Source organism: Heterodontus francisci, chromosome 37, assembly GCF_036365525.1.
Source record: "Heterodontus francisci isolate sHetFra1 chromosome 37, sHetFra1.hap1, whole genome shotgun sequence".
Taxonomy (NCBI): Eukaryota; Metazoa; Chordata; class Chondrichthyes; order Heterodontiformes; family Heterodontidae; genus Heterodontus; species Heterodontus francisci.
In genome coordinates, this window is record NC_090407.1 from 23,602,066 (window position 1) to 23,629,818 (window position 27,753).

Consider the following 27,753-nt stretch of genomic DNA (forward strand, 5'->3'; position numbering starts at 1 on the left):
CATGCCCAAAAGCTTGAGGATGGAGATACGTTTTAAGGGGGATCTTAAAGCTGAGATGAAGGTGGAGAGTCATAGAGGGTATTGCAAAGAATAGGGCTTAGACAGTTGGAGGCCTAGCTGCCAATGGTGGGGAGACGGGAGGTCGGTATGCAAAGAAGCCAGAGTTAAAGGAAAGGGTTGAAGGGCTGGAAAATGTTACAGAGATGCGGAGCAGCGAGGACATGAAGGAGATCCTGAGAGACATTTCAAAGCATTTCATTAAAGACCGCCCTGATAGCATTGACTCATATGCCATGCACTGTTTTTTTTTACATTCTTCAAAGCACTGTGACCAGAGCTCAGCAAAAAACCTTTCAATGATTATTTTTTCATTCTTGGGATATTAGTCTCTCTGGCATTTATTGCCCACTAACTAGCTGCTCTGAGAAGGTGGTGGTGGGCCAACCTTTAGAACCACTAATGGTTTGATAGAACTTGCTCCGTCACTTCAGAAGGCAATTAAGAGTCAACTGCACTGGTGTGGGACTGGAGTCACATAGAGGCCGGATCAGGTAAGGACAGCAGGTATCACATGAACATACAAAATTGACGGACAGGAAAAGACCAGCTGGTTGGTCCATCAAACCTGGACCTCACTTCATGATGGCTGGAGCATCATGGCTAAACATTATCCCCCGCGCTACCACACCCTTCCCCCTGCCCTCACCCCCCACCGCAGCCAGATACTCTCCTGGCAGAGGCAAATAAAACAGAGACTGAAACCCAGGACCAATAACAGAAAAAAAAAAATTGAAAAATCTCTCTTTAACCTCCTCAGACGATTCTTCCCTAAAAGACATTAGTGAACCAGTTGGATTTTCATATCTCACCTTCCAATCTCCAGAAAAACATTTCGAACCTGCCCAGAGGGTGGTGAAGATGCAAATTCGACGGTTGTTTTTCAACCATCAAACCTTAGCTGAGCACAGTGTCATGAAGATGCTTCCATTATTAATATTTTTTGAGGACTCGTGTTTAAAAGATTGTGAAAATTGGTTCATTTGAAAGACTGAGGAGATGCCTGGATTTTGTTTGTTTTTTAAAAAGGTTGCTGGAAGGACACTTTGGATTTCTTTTTAAAAACATTTACTGGAAGAAACAATGAAGTGCTAAACTAAACATAAAAGAGCCTTGCTGGCTATTGGAGTTGTTTACAGAGAAATCACATGTCTAGGTTTATGGTTGTCAGGAGTTTTGGCTTTTTGATTCGGCTTCGAGTGTTTGAATGTTCAGTTGGTGTGTAACCTGCTAAGAGAGAAGCCACCCAACTCATCCCTTTCCATTGTTTTGGAAAATCTTCTGCGAATCCAGTGTGATAGCTGAAACCACTGATGCAGTAATTCTCACAGAAAGCCTGCAAGACTACTGCTCAATGTATCCTGAACAGAACTGCTCTTGAAAGATCCCAGTGACAGCTGTCAATGTGTACCCGGAAGACAGACCAAAAGCCAGCAAGAACATTCCATATCTTATCCCTTTTCTTCAAGAATTGACAATAACTTGGCACCACTTTCTCAAGGGCAATTAGGGGTGGGCAATAAATACTGGCCTAGCCAGTGATGCCCACATCCCCTGAATGAATTTTTAAAAAATCATTTTATTTAAGTTTCATTAAATTTACAGTGAGAAATTAATAATTTTTTTCTTTATATTTTAAATATTCCTTGTCCCAATTACAGCAGACAATATATTGCTGTTGGAGGTTGTGGTGGGGGTTTTAAAATTGCTGAATAACAAAATCGAGGATTCAACTCCAATCTCCTGGACTATTCCAGTCTGGGATTTAGGCAGCCAATGTCGGATTGACCACATTCCCTACAAATGTTATTATCTCCCCACCCCTTCCTCACCTGGTGGTTGATCTTTGAGGTGGGGTCTGCAAACAAGCTCCTCAAGAATTTTGACAAAGGGCATTCTGGTTCGTCTGAAATATTTTATATTTTGCAGTTGACATTTTGCTAAAACCCAAAATAGGAGAAATCACTGACGTTTGAGTTTTCAACAGTCCAACCAGTTTGCCACTTCTGCAAACGTTATCTCACCACTCATTTTGCCGTTCAACTCCTCCAATCACCACCTCCCGTCACCCTGGTTCACAAATATTTTAACCTTTCAGCACCCTCCTCTGTACATAGTGAGGTTGAGATTGCCTTCTTAGCAGTGGTGTTCTGGTGGGGCCTGTCCTTCCATCATCACTGAAACACATTTGGTGTGCATCCTGTACACAAGGCAGGTTCCTGGTGGTGTTTTACACACCAAGAGGAGCCTATCTGCAGAATCCTGGTGGTCTTGCAAAATCACAGATGGGAATTCTGGCCCCTCTGGATTCCATTCCCAGAGACACTTAGCCCCTCCAATACCCCACAGTTGCTTTTCTCTTTCAGTTCAACCTGGTACTGTTCTCCTGTATCCCCATCCAATATAAACCATCCCTATTCTTCAATTCGGAAAACACCCGAGTAGCAACTGCTAGAAGACAAATAAAAATATTCCAGCAATTCAGCTACTGAATGGTAATGATACATGCTGGGAAAGTGGTAGGCTCCACATGTTCAGACTGCACCATTTAAATTCAGTTAACAGTGTCGCAACTCTGGGCAAAAATATGTAGTCCAAGCCCAAGCTTTTGATAGAGGTTGAGGCCTCAACTTTAATGAGACATTAAACAACACAAAATACACTTCAGTTAATACATTTCATCACATTATTGCGAAATAGGTGTTTTTGGAAGTAAACCCTTTTATTTTTTAAACCCTTGTTCTGGACATTGGAAATTTCAGTTACTGAGAAAAAAAATTGCAGTTGACAATATTTTCAAAATAAATTTGAGTGACTTGTTGAAAAACGATTTTGGAAAAAGTGCTACCTAATGCCTTGAGCCTGCAACTACACGCTGAAAAGCTCGAATGATTTGAATGTTATTAAAGCCCGAGGGGGTGAAATTAATGCCAATCATGCAAATCAGCCTCCATTTTACACCACCCTTAATTTCACTTAATTTTCTATTCCTCTGGAGTCAATGGAATGGCTGCTGATTCACTATGAGCCTGTTTTGTGCTGCTGGCTTGAGCCAATTTCTGCTCCCCCCCACCCCCCCCCCCCCAAAATGTCTCAGCTCAGTGACCATTCTAATTCCAGCTATAGCACCATTTAACAGAGCCAAAGGGAATGGCTACACAAAAGTGCATAAAGTCAGTGTGGACATTTGATCAGGACCGTATGTGAGGAATGTTTACATAGGATTTTTCAATGGAACACACGACAGATTTCAATTTTATGGTGCAATGGAGGATATTGCGATGGTATATTTAGGCTGTTGGGGATAAATGAAATGATGGCTAAAAACCTAAAATAGGTTGAACTATAGCGAGAAGTTATTTAGAAATAGAAACGCGTTAATGAAAAATAAGACAAAACTGTATAATTGGAACATTTCATACAATTATAGAAGTTCACAAATAAAGCAAATGGAAGTTTAAAAAATTGTGAAATATATAAAAGTATATTCAAATGAATTTATATATGTATGTATAGTGCATATATATAGGTGCAGAATAAATATCTATCTATAATACATTAGTAATCTTATGTCTGCATGCACGTCCATTATAAACTTCTATGTCAACAATTGTAATGGAAAATGCTTATGTAAACATGTCATGCAGTGATTATGGTGTCTTGGTTTTGCCTGTCTTAGCTCGTCAGCCTGTCCTACACAGAAACCCTTGCTCTCCAACCAATTCTACTCCTCTGCATCCTAAATTGTCATACATTTGTTAATTAACTGTAATTACTCTAAATTTCCTCAAGGGTTCTGTCAGACTCCCACTGCAACTCTGGCAGGAGTCTGGCAGAACCGTTGGGAAAAGCAGGGTTCCTGTTATGCCAGCTTCTGACTGACTCCAAGAGTATCCAATGGCCCTTGTAAAGAGTGAAACTCAATCCAGCCCTTAAACGCCAATGACATCAGGGAGGCAAAACTGGGCACTGGGGACCTGTTTTGCTGGGGGTTCCTACCTCCCTGACTCAGAAGAGATCAGGCCTAATACTGGACACTATAGGGAGGTTAGCTGTACTGGCCACCAGAACAGCTTGTGTGGGGCTCACCAGATTTGGGGTCTAGGTGTGCACGAAGAACGATGTGCTTTACAGCTAATGAAGTACTTTTAAAATGTAGTCATTGTTGTATTGTAGGAAACAGAGTGGCCAATTTGTGCACAGCAAGATCCTACAAACAGCAACGCAATATGACCAGATAATGTCTTACTGATGCTAGCTGAAGAATAAATATTGGCCAGGACACTGGGGAGAATGCTTTTCTTCAAAATAGTGCCAGGGGATCGGTTACCTCTGACAGGGCTGCCGAGGACTCAGTTTAACATCTCAAAGTGGTCTGAACACTCAAAGACAGGTAAATTACACTGGGAGTCTGGAGAAGCTGGATGGGGTCGGGGTCGGGGCACGACCTTTGCACCCCCACATAGCGGGTAGGTGTTGGTGATACCAGCAGCATTGAGCAGACAGTGGCCACAGATCCACCATTAACAGCACAGTCACTGCTGGCCTCATGCAAAAATGTGCCCAGCTGCTGACACCCAAATCTAGTAGGGCCAGTGTGAGACATCACCCCAACCACGAGGAATGCAGCCTGCAGACGGTTGGGCCAAAGATATAAATAAAATCAAAGTATTATATAAAAGTAAGGATAGAATGCATATCTTTAAAATAGGGACTGAATTATGTCTGCACACTCTAGTCACATTATATTCTGTCCTCTATATATAGACTTCCTGTCCACAACTTCATTTTCTGTTCGATATGTAAACATTTATAATTGAATTCCCCTGTGCAAACAGTTGCTTGTAACTCTCTCTCTCTGTGAACCAATTGAATCACCCGAAATGCTTTTCCGAAAAATGTTCAGCTGCCGCTTTTTCGCAGTAACTGAGATTTATATAATGTTCAAATTAAGGTTTTAAACCAAGTTTTAAAAACCTGTATCTTCTGATTAAAATTAACCACTGCATTGTCTTCCATGCCTCATAATACTTTGATTAAAGTCTTGAGCTTCAAGACCTCAGCCTGTCTCACAAACCTGGGCAGCGACTGTCTATTTTTACCTCACAAAATTTAAGAGCTTTCTGTGCTGGTTGCAGAATTTCACAGCATACAATTAGTGGATCAACAGACACTGTGCCCTCATCCTGTAAGAATCTGAATGTTTCTTTTTTTTTCCAAAAACACTTTGAAAGAAACAGGATGTGGGAGTAGTGTGTGATTGTGTGGTAGTTGTGGGAGGCTGATGCTGGAATTGGAAGAAGGGCTGTGTGGTTATGGAATCTTCGAGCATTGTGGCAGTTTTGGGGGAAGAACGCTGTGGGGAGAGGGCACCAGAATACAGGGCTGGTAACTGGCATCCATGATGTGGATGCATTGGCAGGCAGGGAGGAGAGGAATTTGAGAGAGATTTGAGAGTGAGATTTATCAAACACCAGAACAGGACACAAACAACAGAGGTGAACTTAAACACAAACAGCAGAGAGAGACTTAGAAACAAACAGAGAGATTTAGAAGCAAATACTAGAGCAGGACCTAAAAATGCAAATGACAGAGGTGGACTTAAAAATTGAAGAGGCTTAAGCACAAACAGGAGAGCAGGATTTCTCTTTCCATTCCCTACCTCATTAACACTTCAAACAATGTTTGTAATTGGCAGTTACAAATTGAGAAAATAACATTTGTTCAACGACTTTCTATTGATGGGACTCTGTACAGCCGGAGACATGGGGCAAGGCTGGCTCATGGCTAAAGAACAAATTTTAAACACTGTTCCCAGCTTGGCTCATTTGTGGCCGGCATCCTGGGCACAAGGCCAGATCATGTCCAGAAAAAAAAAAGATCCTGTGTTCCTAACTGGTCATTTGCAGGCAGACTGTCTAATAACTGAAGACAGAATTGAAACCACTTTTTAAAAAATTCATTTTTGGTAGGCCAGCATTCATTGCCCTTCCCTAATTGCCCTTGATAAGGTGCTGGTGATCTGCCTTTTTGAACTGCTGCAGTCCATGCAGTTAAGGAGGGAGTTCCAGGTTTTTGACCCAGCAACAGTGAAGGAACAGCGATACAGTTCCAAGTCAGGATGGTGTGTGACTTGAAAGGGAACTTGCAGGTGGTGATGTTCCCATATGCCTGCTGCCCTCGTTCTGCTAGACAGTAGAGGCCGCAGGTTTGGAAGGTGCTGTCGAAGGAGCCTTGGCGAGTTGCTCGGGGACAAGGCCAGCACAAAGCTGACAATGAAATTTAAGGTGCATTTACGACTGCAATGTCAGCACAAAGCTGTTCTACTTACAACGTCACCGCAGTATTTGGGCGAAGCTGTTTTCTTTCACATCGATGCAGGAGCTACCATGTAATTGCAGCTTGAATCTGGTGTCACTCTCACCTGACACTGTGACAAAGCAGAATGAGATTCACTGGAGGAACGAGTCTCAATCTACTTCACTTCACATCTGATTTATACTCAAGTTATCAGCTTTGGACCAACAGTAAATTGCTAATAACATGGTTATGCACAGTAAAACACTATTCCTGACCCATGGCTGGAAACCTGACAGCAAAGCCATCTCAGGAAAAAAATGCAACTGCTGTTTCCAGCCCACTTCTGGAGGCCTGAGGACAAGGCCAGCTTGACCAAAGAAAATAAATGAACAACTTTTCCCAGCAGGCCACTGGAAATCATTTGGTTCCAGATCAGCTCAATTGAAGAAAGGCATTTTAAACATTGCTTCTGATCTGGAACTTGCAGACAGGCTATTGGATGGCTGAGGAAAGAATTAAAATGTTCAAAGCTAGATTTAAAAAGCACACTAGAGTTGGGAGACAGAATGGAGCTGAGAGGTCACGTGTGAGAACCAGCCAGCCCAGAGGTAAGTACAAGTACCGAGCTTGAAAATAAAGCCCTGATTTGAACCTAACATGCTCAAAGGGAACAGGAACGGGTACAGGTTTGCATCAGATGCCCGCTCTACACCTTGCCCAATTTTACTCTCCAGTCAACTTTCCGTCTGGATTCAAGTCTTTGAATGCAGAAGAATGACTCCCTGCGACAAGGTTATGGCTCAGTACGTGTGACAATAGGAGGCTGTGCACTCAACATACTTTTAACATATTACTTACTAAATGTCCTGGCGTATTTCTCACTGTGAGTCTGAGGACATGCTGCTTTATAATTGTTGGGTTTATGTATGAGATTGGAGCGATAGACTTATTTATTGATAGGGTGGCTGGCTGGTATTCAGAAGGAGGAAAAAGTTGCAGAGAAGCAAGTGACAATTTAAATTTACTACAGAGAGTGGCAGCAGTAACATTACTTCTGAACTAAACATCTAGGGGGATGTTATTTATGACAATCGTTAATCCATTTATATAAAAATCATTTGTCTGAAATAAAAGCTTTGAAAATTCAATTGTTGCTTTCCAAGTTTTTTTTTAAAATCAAGCACAGACAATCTCAAATCTTCAAATAGTGAGGGGACCATACCCCTTCTATCTTTCAACTCCTGTTGATGTACAGACTACATGCTAGGAAACTGCAAGATATACATGTTCAGAATTACATAGAATTTACAGCACAGAAACTGGTCTATGCCACACAAGCCTAAACACATAGCTCAAATGGCTGTGAGGTAGAATTATCCAGTTGGTGAGGTCTTGAAGTAAAAAACGTTATGAAGGTATTAAAAAAAGACAATTCAGTGGGCAATTATTGCAGCGAAATATGCCATTTTCCAAGTTTAAAATTTTTTGTTTGCAACCTTATTGGGAACATTATTAATTTCAGTTATTAAGAAAAAAAAACGTTGTACTTTTTCAGAAAATATTTTGAGTGATTTGTGGGGCAAAGATAACATATCGTCGCCTAATGGTGTGACAGATAATAAGAGTGTTGACTTTTAATAATAGAATTCCCATTTGAGTACCAGTGAGTGACATTACAGGTAAGAGTTATAGGTTCATGTAATAATAGCATTCCCATTGCAATTGTTTACATAGCAAGGTTTCAATGGGATACACACAATACACAAGATTTAAAATCAAGATATATAGGATAAGTACATGTAATATATCAAAATCCTGCTACAAAAATGTTTGAAATTACACCAAAGTGTCACAAGTCTAAATTTTGGAGAGAAATGTTGAGAATAAAACTTGTTTACAACTCCACTTCCAAATCCAGAAATTTGCCTTTTGTGTGCCCTCAACTCTTTATACACGATTGCACGTCTCACAACTAATTTCAAATATCAATCTCTGTCTTTACTCAAATCCTCTTTAATCCAGACATTTGCTTTGCAAACCACAATTTGTCTTCAATGTACTTTTTTTTCCAAGTTTCTGTGTGTAACATACAGTTTCTCTCTTGTACTCTCAGGTGCAACTTTCCTTCTGTTTACAGTTCCTGTACAATTCTGAGACACGTTAATTAGACCAAAGGCCATACCAGCGACCTTGTGTCCAATGAAACATCCCAAAATTGCTGCGCAGCTATGAGTTAAAGTAAAGCCACAAGATACTATATCATTGAGCATACAATAACGCAGAATCAACATTCCAATATTACAATGATAGTTAATCAATAAAATTAATATTTTTTTTGTGAGGAGCTTTTTAACACCATTAGCAAGGCAATGACAGCCTGAATGTGCATCTCTTGTTTAGCCTTTCTGCTGTCATGTCTGAATGAAAGTTAGGTACAATCACTTTAGCATTTTGCAATCAGTGCTGCCAGTGAGAGCTGCTATTAATCAGCCATGATCTTAATGAATGGCGGAGCAGGCTCGTGGGGCCAAATGGCCTATTTCTGTTCCTAATTCGTATGGTCAAATGGTAGCATAGTGTATGTTTTTGAAGTAAAATATGGATTTCTTAAAGGCTGATGGAAATAATAGATGGCCAGGGTACAAAGGTAGCAATTGTTGAAGGTAAAATTCCACTGTTTTTTCATCACATCAACAGTTTCATGAGTAATTCCATCTCTTTTAAAAGGACTGAGATTCTAATAACGTTAAAGTTGGCATTAAAGTTAGTTTCTTCTTATCAGGATATGACTTGCTATACACCAACAAGTATCCCCATAAAATCTGATCCACTCTGGATAGATATAGGTGCCCCAGCACTGTTGTCGACGAATATAGAGGTATATTGCCCAGCCTGCAAAACACAGAACAAAAGTATGTCAAGTTGAGCTACAGTACAGTTTCCTGTCAGCTGCAAGTAGAAGTAATCTTTTTGAGCAAAGGAAAATGGTCTTTTTAAAAAAACATTGATATTTGAATCACGGATTAAATAATGCAAACCTCAGTTAAGGGAAATTTCCAATTAAAATGAAGTTGACTGAGAGAAATTGAACGGTGTCAGACCCGCAGACAGAGGTACACGGCAACATTTCAGTGGTACACCAGTCATGGCAAGAAATCTAGGTCCTGAGGTGATGCTTAAGGACCTCAATTGTACATTCAGTAATTACCTTGGTATTTGTATGAGCTTATTTGCACCTGCACTCAACTTCTGTTGGGGCTTGGCAAAAGGCGTAATGAGTCATGGCTGAAAATGGTACTCAGTCTCCCAGCAATCAGTTTTCTTTCTCTTTGAGATAGCGATGACACAGAGAATTGCCTTGAAGACAACATGCATGTAACCAGGAAACAGGCATTTTTGGTTATATTCCTGCATCAATGCTCTCTAAGTGACTGCACATTGATATACCGAAAGCCCTTTCAGTTCATCTAGAGCATCGTAGCTTGCCTGCAGTTAACGAGTTTCTGAGCTCTTGTAAAGCCAGTAGACCTTTCCTAGTGATACTTGCTGCATTGAGAAATATATCAAGTTGCAGAACAAGGCATCAGTCACCACCCTGTGGAGCTAAACGTGGAAAACTGGCACATACTGTGAATGTCTTCAGTGCTTGCCAGAAACAACTGGAAGACATAGAAATTCAGGGTCATAATGGCTTCCACTGCCACTGGCACACCAATAGTAAATTTGTTCTGCAGGTCTTCATTTCCTAGATGCCATATCACTGTCATGGCCTTCCAGCTTAACCTCAGGTCCTTCAGCAATGCTCCAATAATTCCCAATTATATTCAATGTGTTAACACCAACACGTTCCCTATGGATTTAATGCTATAACACTAACCAGCAATAGTTTTATATTTGAATAAAAAATTGCAACGTAAAAATGCACTGTACAGCACTCGCAAAAAGACCACTCCCCTAACACAGAAATAACGCGTGCATTAATATCAGCACCAACAGTCATTTCCAGGCTTATAGATGAATCTTACTCACCTTTTTCTATTTACCAACTGAGGTATAATTACTAAGATTTGGAACCTCAACAGGAAAGTTATGTATAGCAGCCAATTTTATTCCAATAAAGGAGAAAAAAACCTTATGGGGGATCAAATCAGGGTTTTCAAAATTATGACGGTTTTTGAGAATGAATAGTGAAAGATTGTGGATGAACTGGATGATAGCAAAGAGGGAAGATGAAAGAAATGAGGTAGAATTTCCCCTTAGTGCAGTTTTTGGTTGGGCGGCTGGCAGAATGTCCAGGGGTGGCGATGGGATGTCAGGCCCATTTGGAAAACTAGACCTCATTAACACAGGGCTAGTGAGCTGTACCTCACTAACACAGGGCTGGTGAGCTGTACCTCACTAACACAGGGCTGGTGGGTTGTGAGCAGAAGCAAGTGACCCTCATCAGCACCGGACGACTGCAATATCGGGCAGTCCAGCCAACCTCTAGGCCTGGATAAAGTTAGAATGTGAGGAAGCGGGGGACCCAGCTTTGAAGGAGCACTTCTGCTCCAATTGGTCTCACCAAAGTACTTACCTTTGGGCTCCTCTTTGGCAGAGCCACTAATTGATCCTGAAATTGGTTTTGGGATCACCTTGACATCATAGGACCCCAATTTAAATACCTAAATTAGCTGTGCACTGGTTTCAGGTGCCGATTCCAAGAACCTCAGCACGGGAGGGGAGGAGAAAGGTGCTAAGATCTGGCCCACAATTTTCAAGGTGCTATCACTCCGTTTCCTCTGGGTAGGAAGTCTCAAAATCTCCCCACTGTTTTCACATAGAAGGTTATGAGAACACGGGATGTTTTGTCACAAACATACGAACAAACGAACATACGAATTAGGAGCAGGAGTAGGCCACTCGGCCCCTCGAGCCTGCTCCACCATTCAATAAGTTCATTGCTGAACTGATTTCTCCACATTACCACCTACCCCTGATAACCTATACGAACAAGCGACTACTCAGGCAGAAACGAAAAGATAATTGGATAGATATTTGAAAATAAAAAGGTAATACAAATAATCAAGGAAACTGGTTTCAAATAGATGGCTCCAGATGAAGAGATAGCACCGGTGCAGACTCAGTGGGCCGAATGGTCTCCTTGGGTGCTGGCATTTCTACAATTCCTCAATTCATTCCCTTCTGTCGTCCTCTAAACTAGATCCTAAGTAAAATTGTAAGTAGTTGAAAATGTTTTGCTGTGAAAATTTTACTCAAAAAAAGTGCCATCTTATTTTCAAATCATTTGAGAAAGCAAAGAATCTCAGAAATCCTGTCACAGCATAAGGAAAGATATGCTTGAAGTTATACACTGAATCACAATGGCACATGCGGGATAATGGTGCGCACTGTACAGACTCAAACCGTGGCCTCCCTGAATTGCATGCAGAGGTAGAGCTGGTAACTCTCTTCAGCTGATAGAGTGACGGCTTTGGGACATATTTCAACTTCAAGCCCAGCTGGTTGAAAGAGGCTGAGTCCTCCAAGTAAAAAAAGATACTCAAGGACACAAAGATCATTTAAATTACTTTATTATTGTGTATTATGTAAAAAAAAACTATAACCACCAAAAATAAATAAAAACAGAAAATGCTGGAAATACACAGCAGGACCATCAGCATCTGCAAAGAGAAAAGACAAATTAATGTTTATGGTATTGGCTCTTCGTAAGATCTTCATTTTTAATAAGCAATGTTAATTTTTTTAACGTTAAAAGCCTAATTTAGAGCTTAAAACAGGGGAGGAAAATGCACACAAAAGCATTCATGAAAAGTATTTTCAGTGATTCAATTTGTTAAGTAGCTTTCATATAAATGCTAATTTTTGAGTACTATTATACAGTTGTAATTTGTGTTGGTAAAGTGCAATAGAGCAAAATAATAGCGAACACGTGATTTGCAAATTGCGACCCATCAAACATGAAGGGGTGCGCTATTGTATCCCTAGTACCAACATACTAACCATTCTCCCTTGGCAATGCGCATGCCAAGTCAAAGGATACCCTGTTTATAACAATGGGGTCCTATGCTATATAACATTGTGCATTATGAGTGTTCTGGATATACATGAGTCAATAAGTCAAATTTCAATTTCATTACATGCTATTTTGGGATTTTTAACCAGTGATTTGGGAATTTAAACTCATGGCCTAGAAAATCCATGGGTGTTGGAGGGGAGGGAGATGGGATTCCCACCAAAATCCTGGTGGGAGTCTGGTGGAATTCACTGGAAAGAGACAGAGACATGTTTCTGGGACTTTCTGACATGACTTTCTCACCTTCATCCACCTCTTGCAATGCAGATCTCAATGAGGCAGATTCAGGGGCAGGGATTGTCTATGCTGGGAGTTTCTGCTTACCAGACTCTGAGGACTTAGTGTATCTGTGAAGGCCAAGATCTCGAGTAAGTTCAGGCATATGGGCCTCCAGATGGATGAAACTGGACCCCATTGGAAGAGACCATAGAAGGAGACTATTTTGTATTTTAAATTTACTTAATTAGCCCATGGAGTCCAAGAGGGACATGGCTGGGGTCACCACAATATTGATGAGCTACCCGATGGGAATCCTTTTATATGGATGTTTTTTGTTTGAAGGGGTGGGGGGCAGGGGAAGAAGCAGTCAAGTAAATCAGACTACACCCATTAGCCAGTACGTTTGCAGCCACCACTTACAGGGAGATGCTCACCTATCTGGCAATGACTGGCATGGAACTGGAAACAGAGTCTGGGTTACCAGACAGCGATGCAGAAGTGTGGCATCTGCTGCAAGGTTGCATGAGCTAACATGCAGCATAGCGCTGGCACTGCCAGTGGCTGTTATAGTCTGCTTTTGCCTGACACTCGGGCAACCCAAACAACCTTTTACAAAAGGTCAAAATATACATTGAAAATAGTAGCCTTTGTAACCTCTCCTAACACTTTCATCCCCATATAAAAACCGCTTACCTTTAAGTGACGGAGATAAAAATGTAGTAGAATATGTGAAGTTGAGGGATGCCTTAACCCAGTTAACAAAATCACAGGTAGCAAATTCTCGTGATTATGCAAAAGTTACAGGAAAGCCTGGTGTAACAGCAATACTATACCCTGGGAGTACTCAATAGGCCGATTTCAGGTAACAAAACAAACTACTGGCTGACTGGAAAAACATGATTGCGTGTGGATTCTCTAAACTAAATGCATATTCTACACATTGCATTGAAGAAATCCTTAGGAAATGATAAGGAATACTAAGTAATTTATAACTCTTAATCTAGCCAAAGGTAATTGGCAAATTCCATTAAGCACTGAAGCCCAACTACGTTCACTCAAGGTTGCCCATGTTTCAGGGCAAATCCCTCAGGATGCAAATGCATCAGCCATTTCGCAGCAGCTGATGGCTTCCAACCCGACAATAGCTGGTTTTCAGGGATTAATAGTCAAAGCCAAAACTGCAGCTTTGGTTATGATTGTACCTTGATCACCATATGGGGGGAGGGGATATAAATCTGATCCAGATAATGTGCATTTACTTACTCAGCAGGACTCAATGGGGTCTTCAGTTAATACTGTCATGTTTCAAAATAATATTATGCTGATGTTTGATTTGTTGGCACTTGATTGACAGACTCCTCATGTATAACGTATCCAATGCTGTGTTATCTGCTAACGGATCCACGGCAAAGCAGATTGAATGTGAGTTTTCTGTTGCAGTCTCCTCTCCAGGGCTTCAAATCTTTTTAACTGATTTTTAAATTCCAACACATCAATGGACATCAACAACAAATATGTGGAGCAAATCAACTCTTGGACTTAACGAATTTGACACCCCTTTTGCACTCTAAATTGCCCGCCCTAGTGGTATCCAATTACAAGATTCATCATTGTTGCAAACCTTCTTCTACCTTATTTTTTGTGTCTACCTGCTTTGTTGTTTCCCAATATGGATCTGCTGAGATATCAGTCTTCCCGGGCCAGCCATTTGGTAAAAACAGATTTTTTTTTTATCCCCCTCACACGATATTGAAATAAATCCGAACACAAGAGCAATAGAGCTATGCAAAATTCTGTTTATGAAGTCATTTTATTTGTGTAATTTCAAATCAGTGCAACTAAAACCATTATATGGATCCAAAAAAGACAAATCAGAATAATTTGTTAATGGTGAGAGATGAGAAACTACGGAGGAGCAAAAGGACTTTGGGTGTCCATGTACATAAATCACTAAAAGCTGGTACTTTTAGTAATCAAAATCTAATGGAATGTTGGGGCCGGTATGCAGCCGGTAGGGGTCCCGATGCCATGCCAGAAAGGCGAGGGGAACGCAGTCTCGGCCGTTTGGGGGACCCCTGGCTGCTTTTAATCGCACTCAGGCAATTAATTGCCCAGCACCGGGGCACTTGTCCCTTTAAGGATGGGGATCCCACCTCCAAGAACTGCTGGTCAATCAGAGGGCCGGCAGCTCAGCCGTCCCAGCAGCACTACCTGGAGCAGTGGTCACTGCTGGTACTGCAAGTGGCCTGGGACCAGGAGCAGCCCTGGAGCCCTGGGACTGCAACCAAGAGGGGGCAGGCTCACCGGGGCCAGTCAGGCAGGCCCTGATGAAGGGGGTGCCATCGTTTGTTGAGAGCAAGGGGAGGGGTGGCGGTGGTGCAGGGGTGGCCTTTGCCGTTGGGGGCTCTCCATGTGACACAGATTGCCCAAGCAGGAGAGCCATTAATTGGCCACTTCAGGGCCTCAGTTGGCCTCCAGACGGGAAGGCCATCCTCGACCTTCCCCGTCCCTGACTTAATCGGGATGGGGAGGGGATTAGGAAGGCACCCACCTCCCACCTGTTCTCGGAAGGGGGTGGAAATTAAATTCCACCCTTGTTTTTTTTTTATCTCAAGGCAGCTGGAATACAAGGGGGAGGAATTTATGGGTTAGTTGTATGGAGCCTTGGCCAGACTCCATCTGGAATGCTGTGTTTCAGTTTTGGCCCCCACACCTGAGGAAGGATATATTGGCCTTGGAGTGGGTGCAGTGCAGATTCATCAGAATTATACCAGGGCTTAAAGGGATAAATTATGAGGACAGGTTGTATAAACTTGGCTTGTATTCCCTTGAATTTGAAAAGTTGAGAGGTGCTCTAATTGAGGTATTTAATATGATGAAAGGATTCAATAGAGTAAAGAGAAGCTATTTCCTCTGGTGAAAGGATCCAGAACAAGAGCACACAATCTTAAAGTTAGAGTTAGGCCATGAAGGAGTGAGATTAGGAAGCACTTTTTCCACACAAGGGTGTGGCAACCTGACATTCTCTCCCTCAATGGCTGTGGATGGTGTGTCAATTTAAAATATCAAGTTCAAGATGATAAACTTTTATTAGGTAAGAGTATCACGGGATATGGAGTTTGCCTACAGATCAGCCATAATCTAATTGAATGGGGGTCCAGGCTCAAGGGGCTGAATGGCCTCCTCCTGTCCCTGTGGTCCATTTAAATTTATACACACAAAAAAACATGTCAAATACTTTATTTCTGCTTAATTATTCCTCCAATTGTTCAGCTTCCCCAGTATCTTTTCCTCCTACTGTTAGTTTAAATTTGCTTTTTTTTTTTAAAAATAACAATCTCAAACCTTACTCTGTGCAGATTTTGTTAGATCACTTGCCCTTTTTCCTAGGCCTTCTAGATACAACATACTCTGGAGTCACATAGATGTAACAATGTGGTTGCCACTAGGACACTCCCAATGAGGAATGACACTCGTAGGGAATGGTGGTTTGGAAACCCCAGGCCTGCTGTGTTTGATTTTTCATATCAAACTGTGTCACCATTGGTCCAGCACCATTGTCCACTATATCTCTGGTCCAATCATGGCTGAAGTAGCTTGCCTGTCATGCTTTCATAGCCAATAAATTCATTTTCTTCCTCAGAATTCACAACAAGTGAGAAAGTGAAAAATGTGTTCCGTTTATCTGGTGTGAATTTGAATCTAGCTTCCAGGAATGGAGCCACTGGACTGCAACGTCTGTAGTCAACTCTACGATGTATGTACGGATGATCTTATATTACTGGTGTGTACTGACCTGTAACTGAAGTAGCCCATGCACGTAGACAGTGAATATTTTGCTGTTGCTCTCCAGTCCAACTATAACTTCAAGAGAGCTGAAGAAGTGAAACAGAAGATAAAAGATCACATCAATATGCTATTAAAATTAAATGAAAATAGAACAAAACAAGCAGTTGGCTTGCAATTATAACACAAATGACAAAAAGTAAACAAATGCACTGTAACTGGAGTCTTGTTTGGGAATAACATATTTCCCAAATGTGGGGAAATCTAAAGAATGGAGGGAAATCTGGGAAGGGAGTATAAATTTAAAGACTAAGAGAGGGGGAAAAAAAAAGAGGGAAAGCAACTGTGTAAACTAACTTCACTGTTCAAATATAATCCTGAGTGCTTGATACAAAATGCCAGTGTCTACAGGCACAGTAAAGGTCAGATTCCTGTATAATTATATGTTAAACTTTTGATGTTCAGCAAAAAAAAAAATCAGTTCATATTTTGACTTCAAGATTGCTCCTTACAAAATACAAAAACTGGAGCCAGGCTGTTTTACTTGATTACCCTACAGGTAAGTGTGGCAAAAACTAAGCATTCTTGTCCATGAAGAACTATTTTGAATTCTTTCTTGTTGGTCACAGCAACTATAGGGCTAAAACATCACTGTTAGATATTTCTGAAGGCGGCAAAAAAATAGACATCCCAGATTGACTAATACGCATAGGTTGACTGCCACTATTGTGGCACTTGGATGGAGGCCCATCTAACGGGTCAAGAATAGTGTTTAGGTACAGATCCATGAATTGAAACTATTCAATTCAAATAAAGCATCTTGTGGGGCTGCCTATGGTTCCTGTCTGTTTGGCAGCTGTATTTTCAGGGCAAATTGACATTTTGAATCCTATGAATGGTTGATCTGCAAATATAATTCTAGGAAGTACAAGTTTTTAATTCCTTTTGTTCTGGGGCATCTTCAAAGAAATCTGGAATGATACTTTGGCTGTATTTCTATCAAATCACAGGCCGTCTGCAATCATCAGATGTACATCAACAAGTCAGAGAGGTCTGTGGTAGCAAATATCTAGGGGGTTCCAATGGTCAGATTAATGTTGGAGAAATGGGCGTTTACTGTTTTTGACATTTTGAGAGCAATGAAATGTGGAGTTGTTATAAATATATCTACATGTATTCAGTACTGCTAATGTTCAATAAATTTGTCCAGTGTTGCAAAGCTTGAGCTGTCCACTAATAGAATGTATTATCTTCTTCCTACTGAGGATGAGATCATCACGTCGCAGTACGTGATATATTCCAGTCAGCTGGAGCACAGTGTTAAAGACGCAAAGATAAGTAAATAAGGGCAAATTAAAGAGTGCGTGGCAAATGGCAAGGGAGAGATCAATTAGCACATTGTTATTTTTGTGAACTTGTTGTGGACAAATTGGTGGTTGTGTTTCCATACATCAAAACCCCACATTGGCTGTGTTGCACTTTGGGACATCTTGAGATCATGAAAGGTGCTAGATAAATATATGTTCTTCTATCATTCTTTAAAAGCACTAGACAGAACTGGCAGGATTTGAGGGATGAGTTATAAGAGAGATAGTGAACACACCTTGTTAGCTTTTGTTTTAAATTGAAAACGATAATATGGGTATGGTATCAAGTCTGCCTCTCCTAGACAATTTGGAAGGGCAGAGGAACAGATGGAGACAATAGCAGGCTTTGGCATTCCATTATGCTCTATATAATAATCTGAAAAGTCTTATACAGTGAATTACTTTGAAGTGATGGTTATGAAGGCAGCCATTTTGCAGAAAATGGGATGCCACAAGACGCAATAATCCATTTCTGGCGACGGTCGAGAGAGGAATGTTGGCGAGAACACTCCCTGCTGAGCTTCAAATACTGTCACAGGAGTCTGAATATTCAACAAAGCAGCTAGGTTTAACATCTCTGCCAATGGGCAGCATGTCTAATAACATAACACTCCCTCGCTACTCCAGGGGCATCAGCCTAGATTATTAACTAAAGTCTTGGGGTGGGGCCCAAACCCACAGTGTGCTGGTTCAGAGGTGAGAAGGCTGCTTGAGGGAAACCACAATATGCAAGTTTGTTGCTTCCCATAACACAACTGAAGGGTTTTTGGGTCTCATTTTGACTTGATGATTGTACCTTCAACTCCAGCCACAATGCAGAAGGATGTTGGAAAGCTAGCAGCAGTTGGACTGTTGCACCATGTTGGACACAATACAAAGGTTTTGAGATTTGTCCGACAGTCTGAACAGCAGGAAGAAGCCTCACTACTTTGAACAAACTGCGTGATGTGTTCGATTATGTGTATAACGGCCAGTTATTTTGGAATGTGCCAGCTATTCAAATCCAGGAAGTCCCCAATAAATATTTTGGGAAATATTTGAAGAGCTATAGCTGTTTGAAACTTGGAAGTTGGATTCAGGGGCAGATTGGCCATATGGCAAATCAGGAGATTTCCTGCATGTCCCTGGGAATAGTTCCAAAGAGCTGTTTTTCCATCAGAATCCTATGCCCTTTCAGGGGAGCCAATCGGCCCTGGATAACAGCTTGGAATTTCCAAGGGAATAGTTTAAGTCAAAGAAGGATTCGACTGCACAATTTATTTATGCCCTTATTTGTCTCTTGTTAAATAAATTTGCTTAATAAATTAAACTTATAAAGACAAGTAGTTGTGATGCTCAACAAAAGTGAGAGTGATCCAGAAATTGATGAAACGGTTCCTTGTCCTGAGCATACTACCAATAGCTTAACCTAGATATCAAAGCAAGTGACGATGCTTTTAAAGGGAGGAGTTGGGACTCAGCTAAAAGAGTGATCGAAAGCATGAAAGATTTAAAAAAGCTAGAGTAACAAGAGTAGAAAAGACCCAAAATCAGAAGTTCTTACAAAGGAAGAAAATCTACTTATTTAATGCATAATTAAAGCCTTTAAAAAGTTAAAATAAGGTCAACCACCGCATTAAAGAAGTGGACATAGAAATTTGTCGCAGACCCGTTAACTAACAGTTGCCAGAGCAAAATGAAACATTAATGTCATAAAGAGCATTGTAAGCCTGGCTGGTATAAAAGGAACTTTCCTACTTCAGTTTTTATTTCCCCTTCTGTTAATTCTATATTAATTTTGTTCAATTGTATGCAGGTGTTAAGTATTAACTGGAGATTCACTTGAACCCCTATAAACACAGACTAAAACTGCTGCTGTTGGGTTAAGAGGTGTATGCTTATAATGTGTAACTTTGTAAATAAATATAGAACTGTAAAGATTGGCTCCAGTTCCATCCTTCACCTTTAGCGATTGGCTTTCTGGAATAGAACACCTTCAGTCTGTTTTCTAACTTTCAAATCACATCACAATACTGTACAGCGATGGCCTTCAGGAGAATGAGCTTCATTCAAGTGGTTGGTCGGTACTGATATCTTGCCAAGAATTGAAAAAACATCAAGCCAATAATCAGCAGAGTAAATTCAAAATTATGATGAATTCAATCTTCTGATGAAAGGTCACAGACCTGAAATGTTAACTGTTTCTCTCTCCACAGATGCTGCCAGACCTGCTGAGTATTTCCAGTACCGCAGTATTTTGCTTTTAAATTCAAAGTTAGTTTGAGTGCTTACGTATTCCGTTGGCAGAGAGACTCGATGCAAATGAGAACTCGCACATTATCTCTTGGACGAAGTGGTCCTTTGCTCTTCATTTCACTGTGATCTAGGGTGGAGGGAATGAAAAATCCATCAGATGATAAAGATCATTTTGAATTAGATGCACTGTGCCATTGTTAAAAATAAGAAAATATCTTGATTTCTGTTTCTTTTAATGAAAGTGGAACAATCAGCTCGGTAGCTCAGTTTGAAGAACATAGTTCTTGCATTTTTCCACTTGCAAGCAAGAAATCACAAAGTTAAATAACATCCCTTGCTTGATCTAAACTCATGGTGGGAGACTGTGAGTCTACTGCAATTATCTTTCATTAGCATTATCTCCAAGATTCTATAAGACACTGTCTCCATAAAGTAGACTAGCAGTCTGCTCCAAGATCTCTATCAAGGTTCCTCAATGTTAGGGGTTAATGAAAGCAATGTGGGGGAGGGACTCACCCTCTGATTTTTTTTTCTTTCCTTGAAGGAATGTGCCTCGTCTTTGCCTGGTACCTGCTCCTGAGAGTCAGACAGCTGCAGCCCTGAATAAAATAACTTGTTCCTCATCTTAACTCATGCATGAACAAATACCTCTCAATTTTCCACTCTGTCAAATATCTCTCATTCAGCCTTCTATTTTCCTATAATATCTGCCTCCCTGGCTGTCCATTCCACATGTTTACCTGTGTAAGGTAGTTAAATCTAAACTGGTTCTCCGCCTTCCCTCTTCCAAGATCTGAGCCAGTGTTCCCTTGTTCTGGAGTTTGAAGCAATGCTATATACACTAATCAGGCTTCAAGTTCTTTGTTCTCTGAAGAACCTGGAATATTTGAACAAAAGGAGCTGAATTTCCTTGACCTTTCCAGGGTTGAGACACTTGCACGCATCGAGTAGGTACTTGTGCCTTTAACCATTTAACTGGGGCACTCACCTCAGCAAATCTGCAGCAGGATCCCAGTGCCAGCTCAAAGCAATTTCAAGAAACAATTTGCAGAGCAATGTGTGCACGATGAACACAGACCTCTCAAGCATAAAACAATTGGTGGCTGGTGGTATATGAATCACAAAATGTTAGTATGCAGGTACAGCAAGTGATTAGGAAGGCAAATGAAATGTTGGCATTTATTGCAAGGGGAATAGAATATAAAAGTAGGGAAGCTTTGCTACAGCTGTACAGCACCTTGGTGAGACCACATCTGGAGTACTGTGTACAATTTTGGTCTCCATATTTGAAAAAAGATATAATTGCATTAGCAGTTCAGAGAAGGTTCACGCGAATAATTCCAGGGGTAAAGGGCTTATCTTACGAAGAAAGGTTGAACAGGTTGGGTCGATACCCATTGGAGTTTAGAGGAACGAGAGGGGATATTATTTAAACATATATGATCGTGAGAGAACTTGATCGAGTGGATACTGGGAGGAGGTTTCCTCTTGTGGGGGAGGCTATAACTAGGGGAGACGGTTTAAGAACAAGAGGTCTCCCTTTTAAAACAGAGATGAGGAGAAATGTTTTCTCTCAGAGGGTTGTAGTCTGTGAAATTCTCTTCCCCAGAAAGCAGTGGAGACTAGGTCATTGAATATATTCAAGGCCGAGTTAGATTTTTGATAGACAAGGCAGTCAACGGTTTATGGGGGCAGACTGGAAAATGAACTTGAGACCACAATCAGATCAGCTATAATCTTGTCAAATGGCAGAGCAGGCTCAAAGGGTCGAATGGCCTACTCCTGCTCCTAAGTCCTACGTTCAAATTGAAAGGCAAGTTTCCATAGTGCAATCGACAGTTCTGCCTCTCTAAACAGAATATTCCACGTGTTCATGGATAAAATAGTTAAACTATAAACTGTGTACCTCCCTTCAGAGGATGCAATTCCAACTTTTGCAAATTCCGCAAGTTTCTCCCAACCAAGTGGGCAAATGGAAGACAATCCCACCTATTCCAAATGCAGTAAAAAGGCTGAGAAAGTTCATCCCAGTAACTCCGATAAGCCTTTTCTTTTCCAGAGTAAATAACCCCAGGTTCTGCATCTCTACATAGTTCAGATATTTTAAGCGAGGCACAATTTTGTTGCCTTTTTTTGCTGCTTTCAATACTAGATATCCTTGTTGTATAGAATAGTGTACAATACTCCAAATGTAACCATACAAATACACAATCTATCAGCTTCAGAATGTGTGCTCTATCTCTCTGGCTGCACACTCCCCATGATCTGATTAGCTTTCCTCACTCTTGCCTCATATTGTGCTGTTGACATCAATAAGCTATCCACCAATCTGAGGGCTTCCTTGGATAGCTGTCAAGCTATTTAGTTTCATTTGCTCCTGTCTTATTCTCTTTCCCTAGCCCAATTACCTTGCATTTGTCCACAATAAATGCCACTTACCCTTCATCAGCCCAAGGTCCCAAGATCCTTTTACAATTGGTTTGCCTGCTCCCAATTATTTGACACCCCCCCAGCCCCATTTCATGTCAACTGTAAACTTAGCCTTTCTTTAATCTCCAGCTCCAAACCACATAATTAAACAATAATAGACCCAGAACTCCTTTCACAGCCACCCTTTGCTTTCTGTAGTTTAGCCAATTTTCAATCCAATTTAGAAGCTTGCCACACCTTTTTCCCTTGTAGACTAATCACTTATGCAATGTGGCATCCAAATCCTTACGGAAATATTAGAAGCACTGAACTGGTTGTCAGCAAGTTCCATCATCCTCAGATAATTCCAGTAAGTTGTTAGGCATAACCTCATTTTTTCTGGATGTTTCCTAACTTTCTTATGTTAGATTACTTCAACACTTCATATCTTAAATCACTCTCAGAGTTGAGTCCCAATTCTCAATTTTTGAGTGTGTCTATCCTTGCCTTGTGATCCAGGTAAGTTTTCAATAGCATAGCTAGGTAAATGAACAGTAGGTAATGTTTGGTAATTATTTTCAGGTAGGGAACTATCATATTCTCCATCAGTCTTTGCAAATGGTGGTGAAGGACATCAATGGGGCTGAGTTTAAAATTATTAAACAACTTTATTATTTCTGGAATTTCAAACACAGTCCTTTTTAAACTGCCACTGAGCTAACCACTTAAGATAGTTATGGGAGATACAGTTTAAAGGATTTTTAATGAGATAACTTGCTGATTTTCTCCCAGTCAGTCGTCAGTCAGCAGCCAGCAGAGATCCAGGGCTATTAAAGAAATCTGTGATTGTCTTTCACCATGTAGGAAAAATGAAAAACAGTGTTCACGGATTAAGTTGATGTTAGGGGTTATTGCAGGAGATGCGTCTTTGTCGCTTTGACAGGACAGGTAAAGGTTCACTTTACCTTCATGGAGGATGTGAGGTCTACTTAACAGAGTGTGGTGATGATGCTAACCCAAGAAGACCAGCTAACAACAAGACAGAGAAATATAATGTGGCCAATATTTGGTAGCCACTTCTTTAAGTACCTTGCACAAAATTGCCATGGACCTCTTCCTTTAAAAATGATTTTGCTGCTTCAGTACTTGTTGTGTCAGGCTGTCAGTCACTTAGTAATGGAGTCATTGTTACATAGAAACATAGAAAATAGGAGCAGGAGTAGGCCATTCGGCCCTTTGAGACTGCTCCGCCATTCATTATGATCATGGTTGATCATCCAACTCAGTAACCTGTTCCGGCTATCTCCCCATACCCTTTGATCCCTTTAAACCCAAGAGCTATATCTAACTCCTTCTTGAAAACATACAATGTTTTGGCCTCAACTGCTTTCTGTGATAACGAATTCCACAGGCTCACCACTCTCTGGGTGAAGAAATTTCTCCTCATCTCAGTCCTGAAAGCTTTACCCTGTATCCTTAGACTATGACCCCAGGTTCTAGACTCCCCCACCATCGGGAACATCCTTCCTGCATCTACCCTGTCAAGTCCTGATAGAATTTTATAGGTTTCTATGAGATTCCCCCTCACTCTTCTGAACTCCAGTGAATATAATCCTAACTGACTCAATCTCTCCTCATATGTCAGTCCCGCCATCCCAGGAATCAGTCTGGTAAACCTTCGCTGCACTCCCTCTATAGCAAGAACATCCTTCCTCAGATAAGGAGACCAAAACTGCACGCAATATTCCAGGTGTGGCCTCACCAAGGCCCTGTTTTAATTGCAGCAAGACATCCCTGCTCCTGTACTCGAATCCTCTCGCTATGAAGGCCAACATACCATTTGCCTTTTTTTACTGCCTGTTGCACCTGCATGCTTACCTTCAGCGACTGGTATACGAGAGCACCCAGGTCTCGCTGCATATTCCCCTCTCTCAGTTTATAGCCCTTCAGATAATAATCTGCCTTCCTGTTTTTGCTACCAAAGTGGATAACCTCACATTTATCCACATTATACTGCATCTACCATGCATTAGCCCACTCACTCAACTTGTCCAAATCACCCTGAAGCCTCTCTGTATCCTCCTCACAACTCACCCTCCCACCCAGTTTTGTGTCATCTGCAAATTTGGAGATATTACATTTAGTTCCCTCATCTAAATCATTAATATATATTGTGAATAGCTGGGGTCCTAGCACCGATCCCTGCGGTACCATTTATCCCTACTCTTCGTTTCCTGTCCGGCAACCAATTTTCTATCCATCGCAATACACTAACCCCAATCCCATGTGCTTTAATTTTACACGCTAATCTCTTATGTGGGACTTTGTCGAAAGCCTTCTGAAAGTCCAAATAAACCACATCCACTGGCTCCCCCTCATCAACTCTACTAGTTACATTCTCGAAGAATTCTAGTAGATTTGTCAAGCATGATTTCCCTTTCGTAAATCCATGCTGACTCTGCCCGATTCTACCACTGTCCTCTAAGTGCTCTGCGATAAAATCTTTGATAATAGATTCTAGAATTTTCCCCATGTGTGCTATTAGTGCTATACCAGTCTGCATCCTTTTCCAAATGGCTTATTTAGAGGCAGATGAGGTGAAACAACAACGACCCCACCACCCCCACCCCGCCACCCCTCCGACAGCTCCCTTAAGTTATTCACCTGAATGTTTCGTCACAGCGCAAGACATTCCCTACTCAAATATACAACTATTCCATCCCAATTGAAACAGAGAAGCCTCACAGTCAAACAAGTCCTTCTATTCCCACACCATCTCCCTTCATACTTCCTACTACTTGGCACCACAGTGTTGCCCTTTTACTAACTTCCTCCAGGGATGCCCATACACATGCTTCAGTTGATGTTCTCCTCCCAGCATAGCAGCACCCGTTCATTCTCAGGGGATGACACCTTTAACTGAACATTAATACTATCAGCATGCAAATCACAACTTCCAGCAGCATAAATGGATTTCAAGACTTAATCCTGCTCCCATTTCCTTTATAATTCAAAGACCTCTGACTCTCTCACGGGGCTTTCATTTGATAGTACCCTTAAGACTCAGGCAACAACCCGACTCATTCTTAGCTGCCTTCCTGTAGCCATCAGATTGCCCCCAGTGCAATTTAGCCCTAACACTTCAGGTAGACTGAGCTCAGATTGCTCCAACACAACACTGGGAGAGCAATATTGACCCTGAAAATTCAGATCAAATCTTTACATTTCCTGGCAAAGTGTTTATCCATTTATCAAGGTTAAATCTGCATGACACTTTAACATATATTCTATACACTAAGTTGACAGAATCCTGTCATTCAACAGAACTCTCGGGTTTTAATTCTTTATCATGGCCCAGTGTCGAATCATGCTTGTCTAAAACTCCTTCTCTGACAAGGCCACATGTACAATCAACAAAGAACCAATGTGCTTATAAACAGCATTGTACGGTGTCTTCAGAATTTCCTGAATCACTTCACAACCAAATGAATTGCTCTTGAAGTAGAGTCACTCTTGTTACACAGACAAATCCACAATTTAAGGGGCATGTACTACTGCTTCCCTGTTAAATAAACATCTATTTTAAAAATACTGAGCTCTGAATGGGCACTTACCGATGTGTACATTGGCAGAAAACTGGTAAATGCCAGTTATTGGCGCTGTAAATCGCCCAGTCGACAGACTCATTCCAGATCCTCTCAGGAATGCACCTTTTGCAAGTGGCTATAGTAAAATAAAACCTGGATTTGTGAGGATGTTAAGTGAAACCAATGCAAAAAAGCATTGCCTATAAATCATTGAAGGTATTACTAACTAGAAACAAACTCTTGGCACCTTCCTATGAAGTTCCTCTGTCTGGTATTTTAATGAGGCATCAACAGATTTATTTGAAAATTGGTTGATGGCTCGAATGTAGCCGGTAAAAGAATGTCAAAAGAAGTCATTACACGGCTTCTAATTTTGTCAACAGTAATTTCGAAGTTTTGTTTTACTTTATTTGATACTATATTTTATTTGCAGTTAAGCACAGACACATTTTTCTTCCATCTGTAACCTGATCAAGATATAAAATTGTTTTATCATTTCTGTACATTTAATACTTGTTTTTAGATAAACACATGTGCTTTCGGAGCTAGACTGAAAGGACTCTACCATAGACTTGTTCAGCAGTCTGCAGGGGCTGAAAGACTCACAAAAACACTCTTACCCTAAGTAACCTTGAGGCTGAAATGGGCCAGAAGAATGGGACACAAACTGCCGTTGCCACTTGCAAAGCATTAGGTCCTATCTACCTTCCCCACCAAGCCCCACAACATGTTCCCACCCATTAATCTCCTTACCAACCCATTTACAGCCCTGCAGGTTCCCCCACCCCAAGTATGAGTCTATCATCATGTTCCTACCTTAAGACATTTAGAGGTAAACTTTTCTTAAAATTAAATAGTCGGAGAGCCACGGGACTGGGGGCGATGCAATTTCCGAATATATATCCCTGACATGTGTCAGGATCACAGAATGAACCATATGCTCTCTGGTGCAGTTAGATTGCCCATTTATACAGTATTTAATAAATAATAAATTTCCATCAATAAAAATTACCTCATAAAATGCTGACAAGTTCATCATTTATGCAGTTTCAAGTTTTTACAGGAGATATAATTGTCTCAACGCTCAAAATATCTTTTTGAAGAAATTTTTTTTTGAACTTTTAATGCTAATAAAGAGGTCACTAAAAACCTCCATTTTCCATAAATAACCTTTATTTCTTTTTCCAATCATTAACAATGACAGATGCTGCTGATCACCAGTGCTTCCTGTCTCTGAACAGCCCATAATAGAAAAAAAAAAGCCTGCCGTTGTTAATAAATGCCACGCTTGACCGAATAAAAGCTTCAAAAAATATAATCTCCGGGTTTTTGGATAAAGCAAAGGGTTTCTCAATTCCTCACAGGATGAGGGGGCAGCTCCATCGAACTATCCAGTCACACTGATTGGGGGCTGGGAAATTCAGCAGACTGCACATGCTCAGAATGGACAGGTGTGATCGAATGCTGTGAACTATTGTTGGTTGGCGAAAGTATCCAATTGGAGCCCAAGCTTTTGGAACAGGCTGAAGCCGGAGATTTGAAATGAAAATTTAATATTAGGTGTGAGGATACCCTGAAGGAGTGCACTCCAGACCATGGTACCAATGGGCAAAGGACTACACAAGAGGGAACAGCAAAGAGTAGAAATGCAGTTGTGAGAGGTGATTCTATAGTTGGGGGACAGATAGGCATTTCTGTAACTGTCGTTGTGAGTCCC

General features: G+C 41.0%; 1 protein-coding gene across 5 annotated transcripts in view; it reads right to left on the reverse strand.

Moving 5' to 3' along the window:
* Window positions 1-7,969: 7,969 nt before the first annotated feature.
* The window catches only part of c1qtnf12 (C1q and TNF related 12), a 62,161-nt gene continuing 42,377 nt past the window's right edge, over window positions 7,970-27,753 (reverse strand). For 3 of the 5 annotated variants that reach the window (XM_068017310.1, XM_068017309.1, XM_068017308.1), the window contains 4 exons: window positions 26,064-26,172; window positions 20,077-20,167; window positions 16,449-16,527; window positions 7,970-9,249 (listed from right to left, as the gene is read on the reverse strand). In XM_068017310.1, coding sequence (XP_067873411.1) covers window positions 9,151-9,249; window positions 16,449-16,527; window positions 20,077-20,167; window positions 26,064-26,172 — 378 coding nt within the window. In that variant the 3' untranslated portion in view covers window positions 7,970-9,150. Of the gene's footprint in view, window positions 9,250-11,958; window positions 12,021-13,915; window positions 14,123-16,448; window positions 16,528-20,076; window positions 20,168-26,063; window positions 26,173-27,753 lie in introns of those variants that run through there. The other 2 variants (XR_010969647.1, XR_010969646.1) reach the window with 2 other exon arrangements.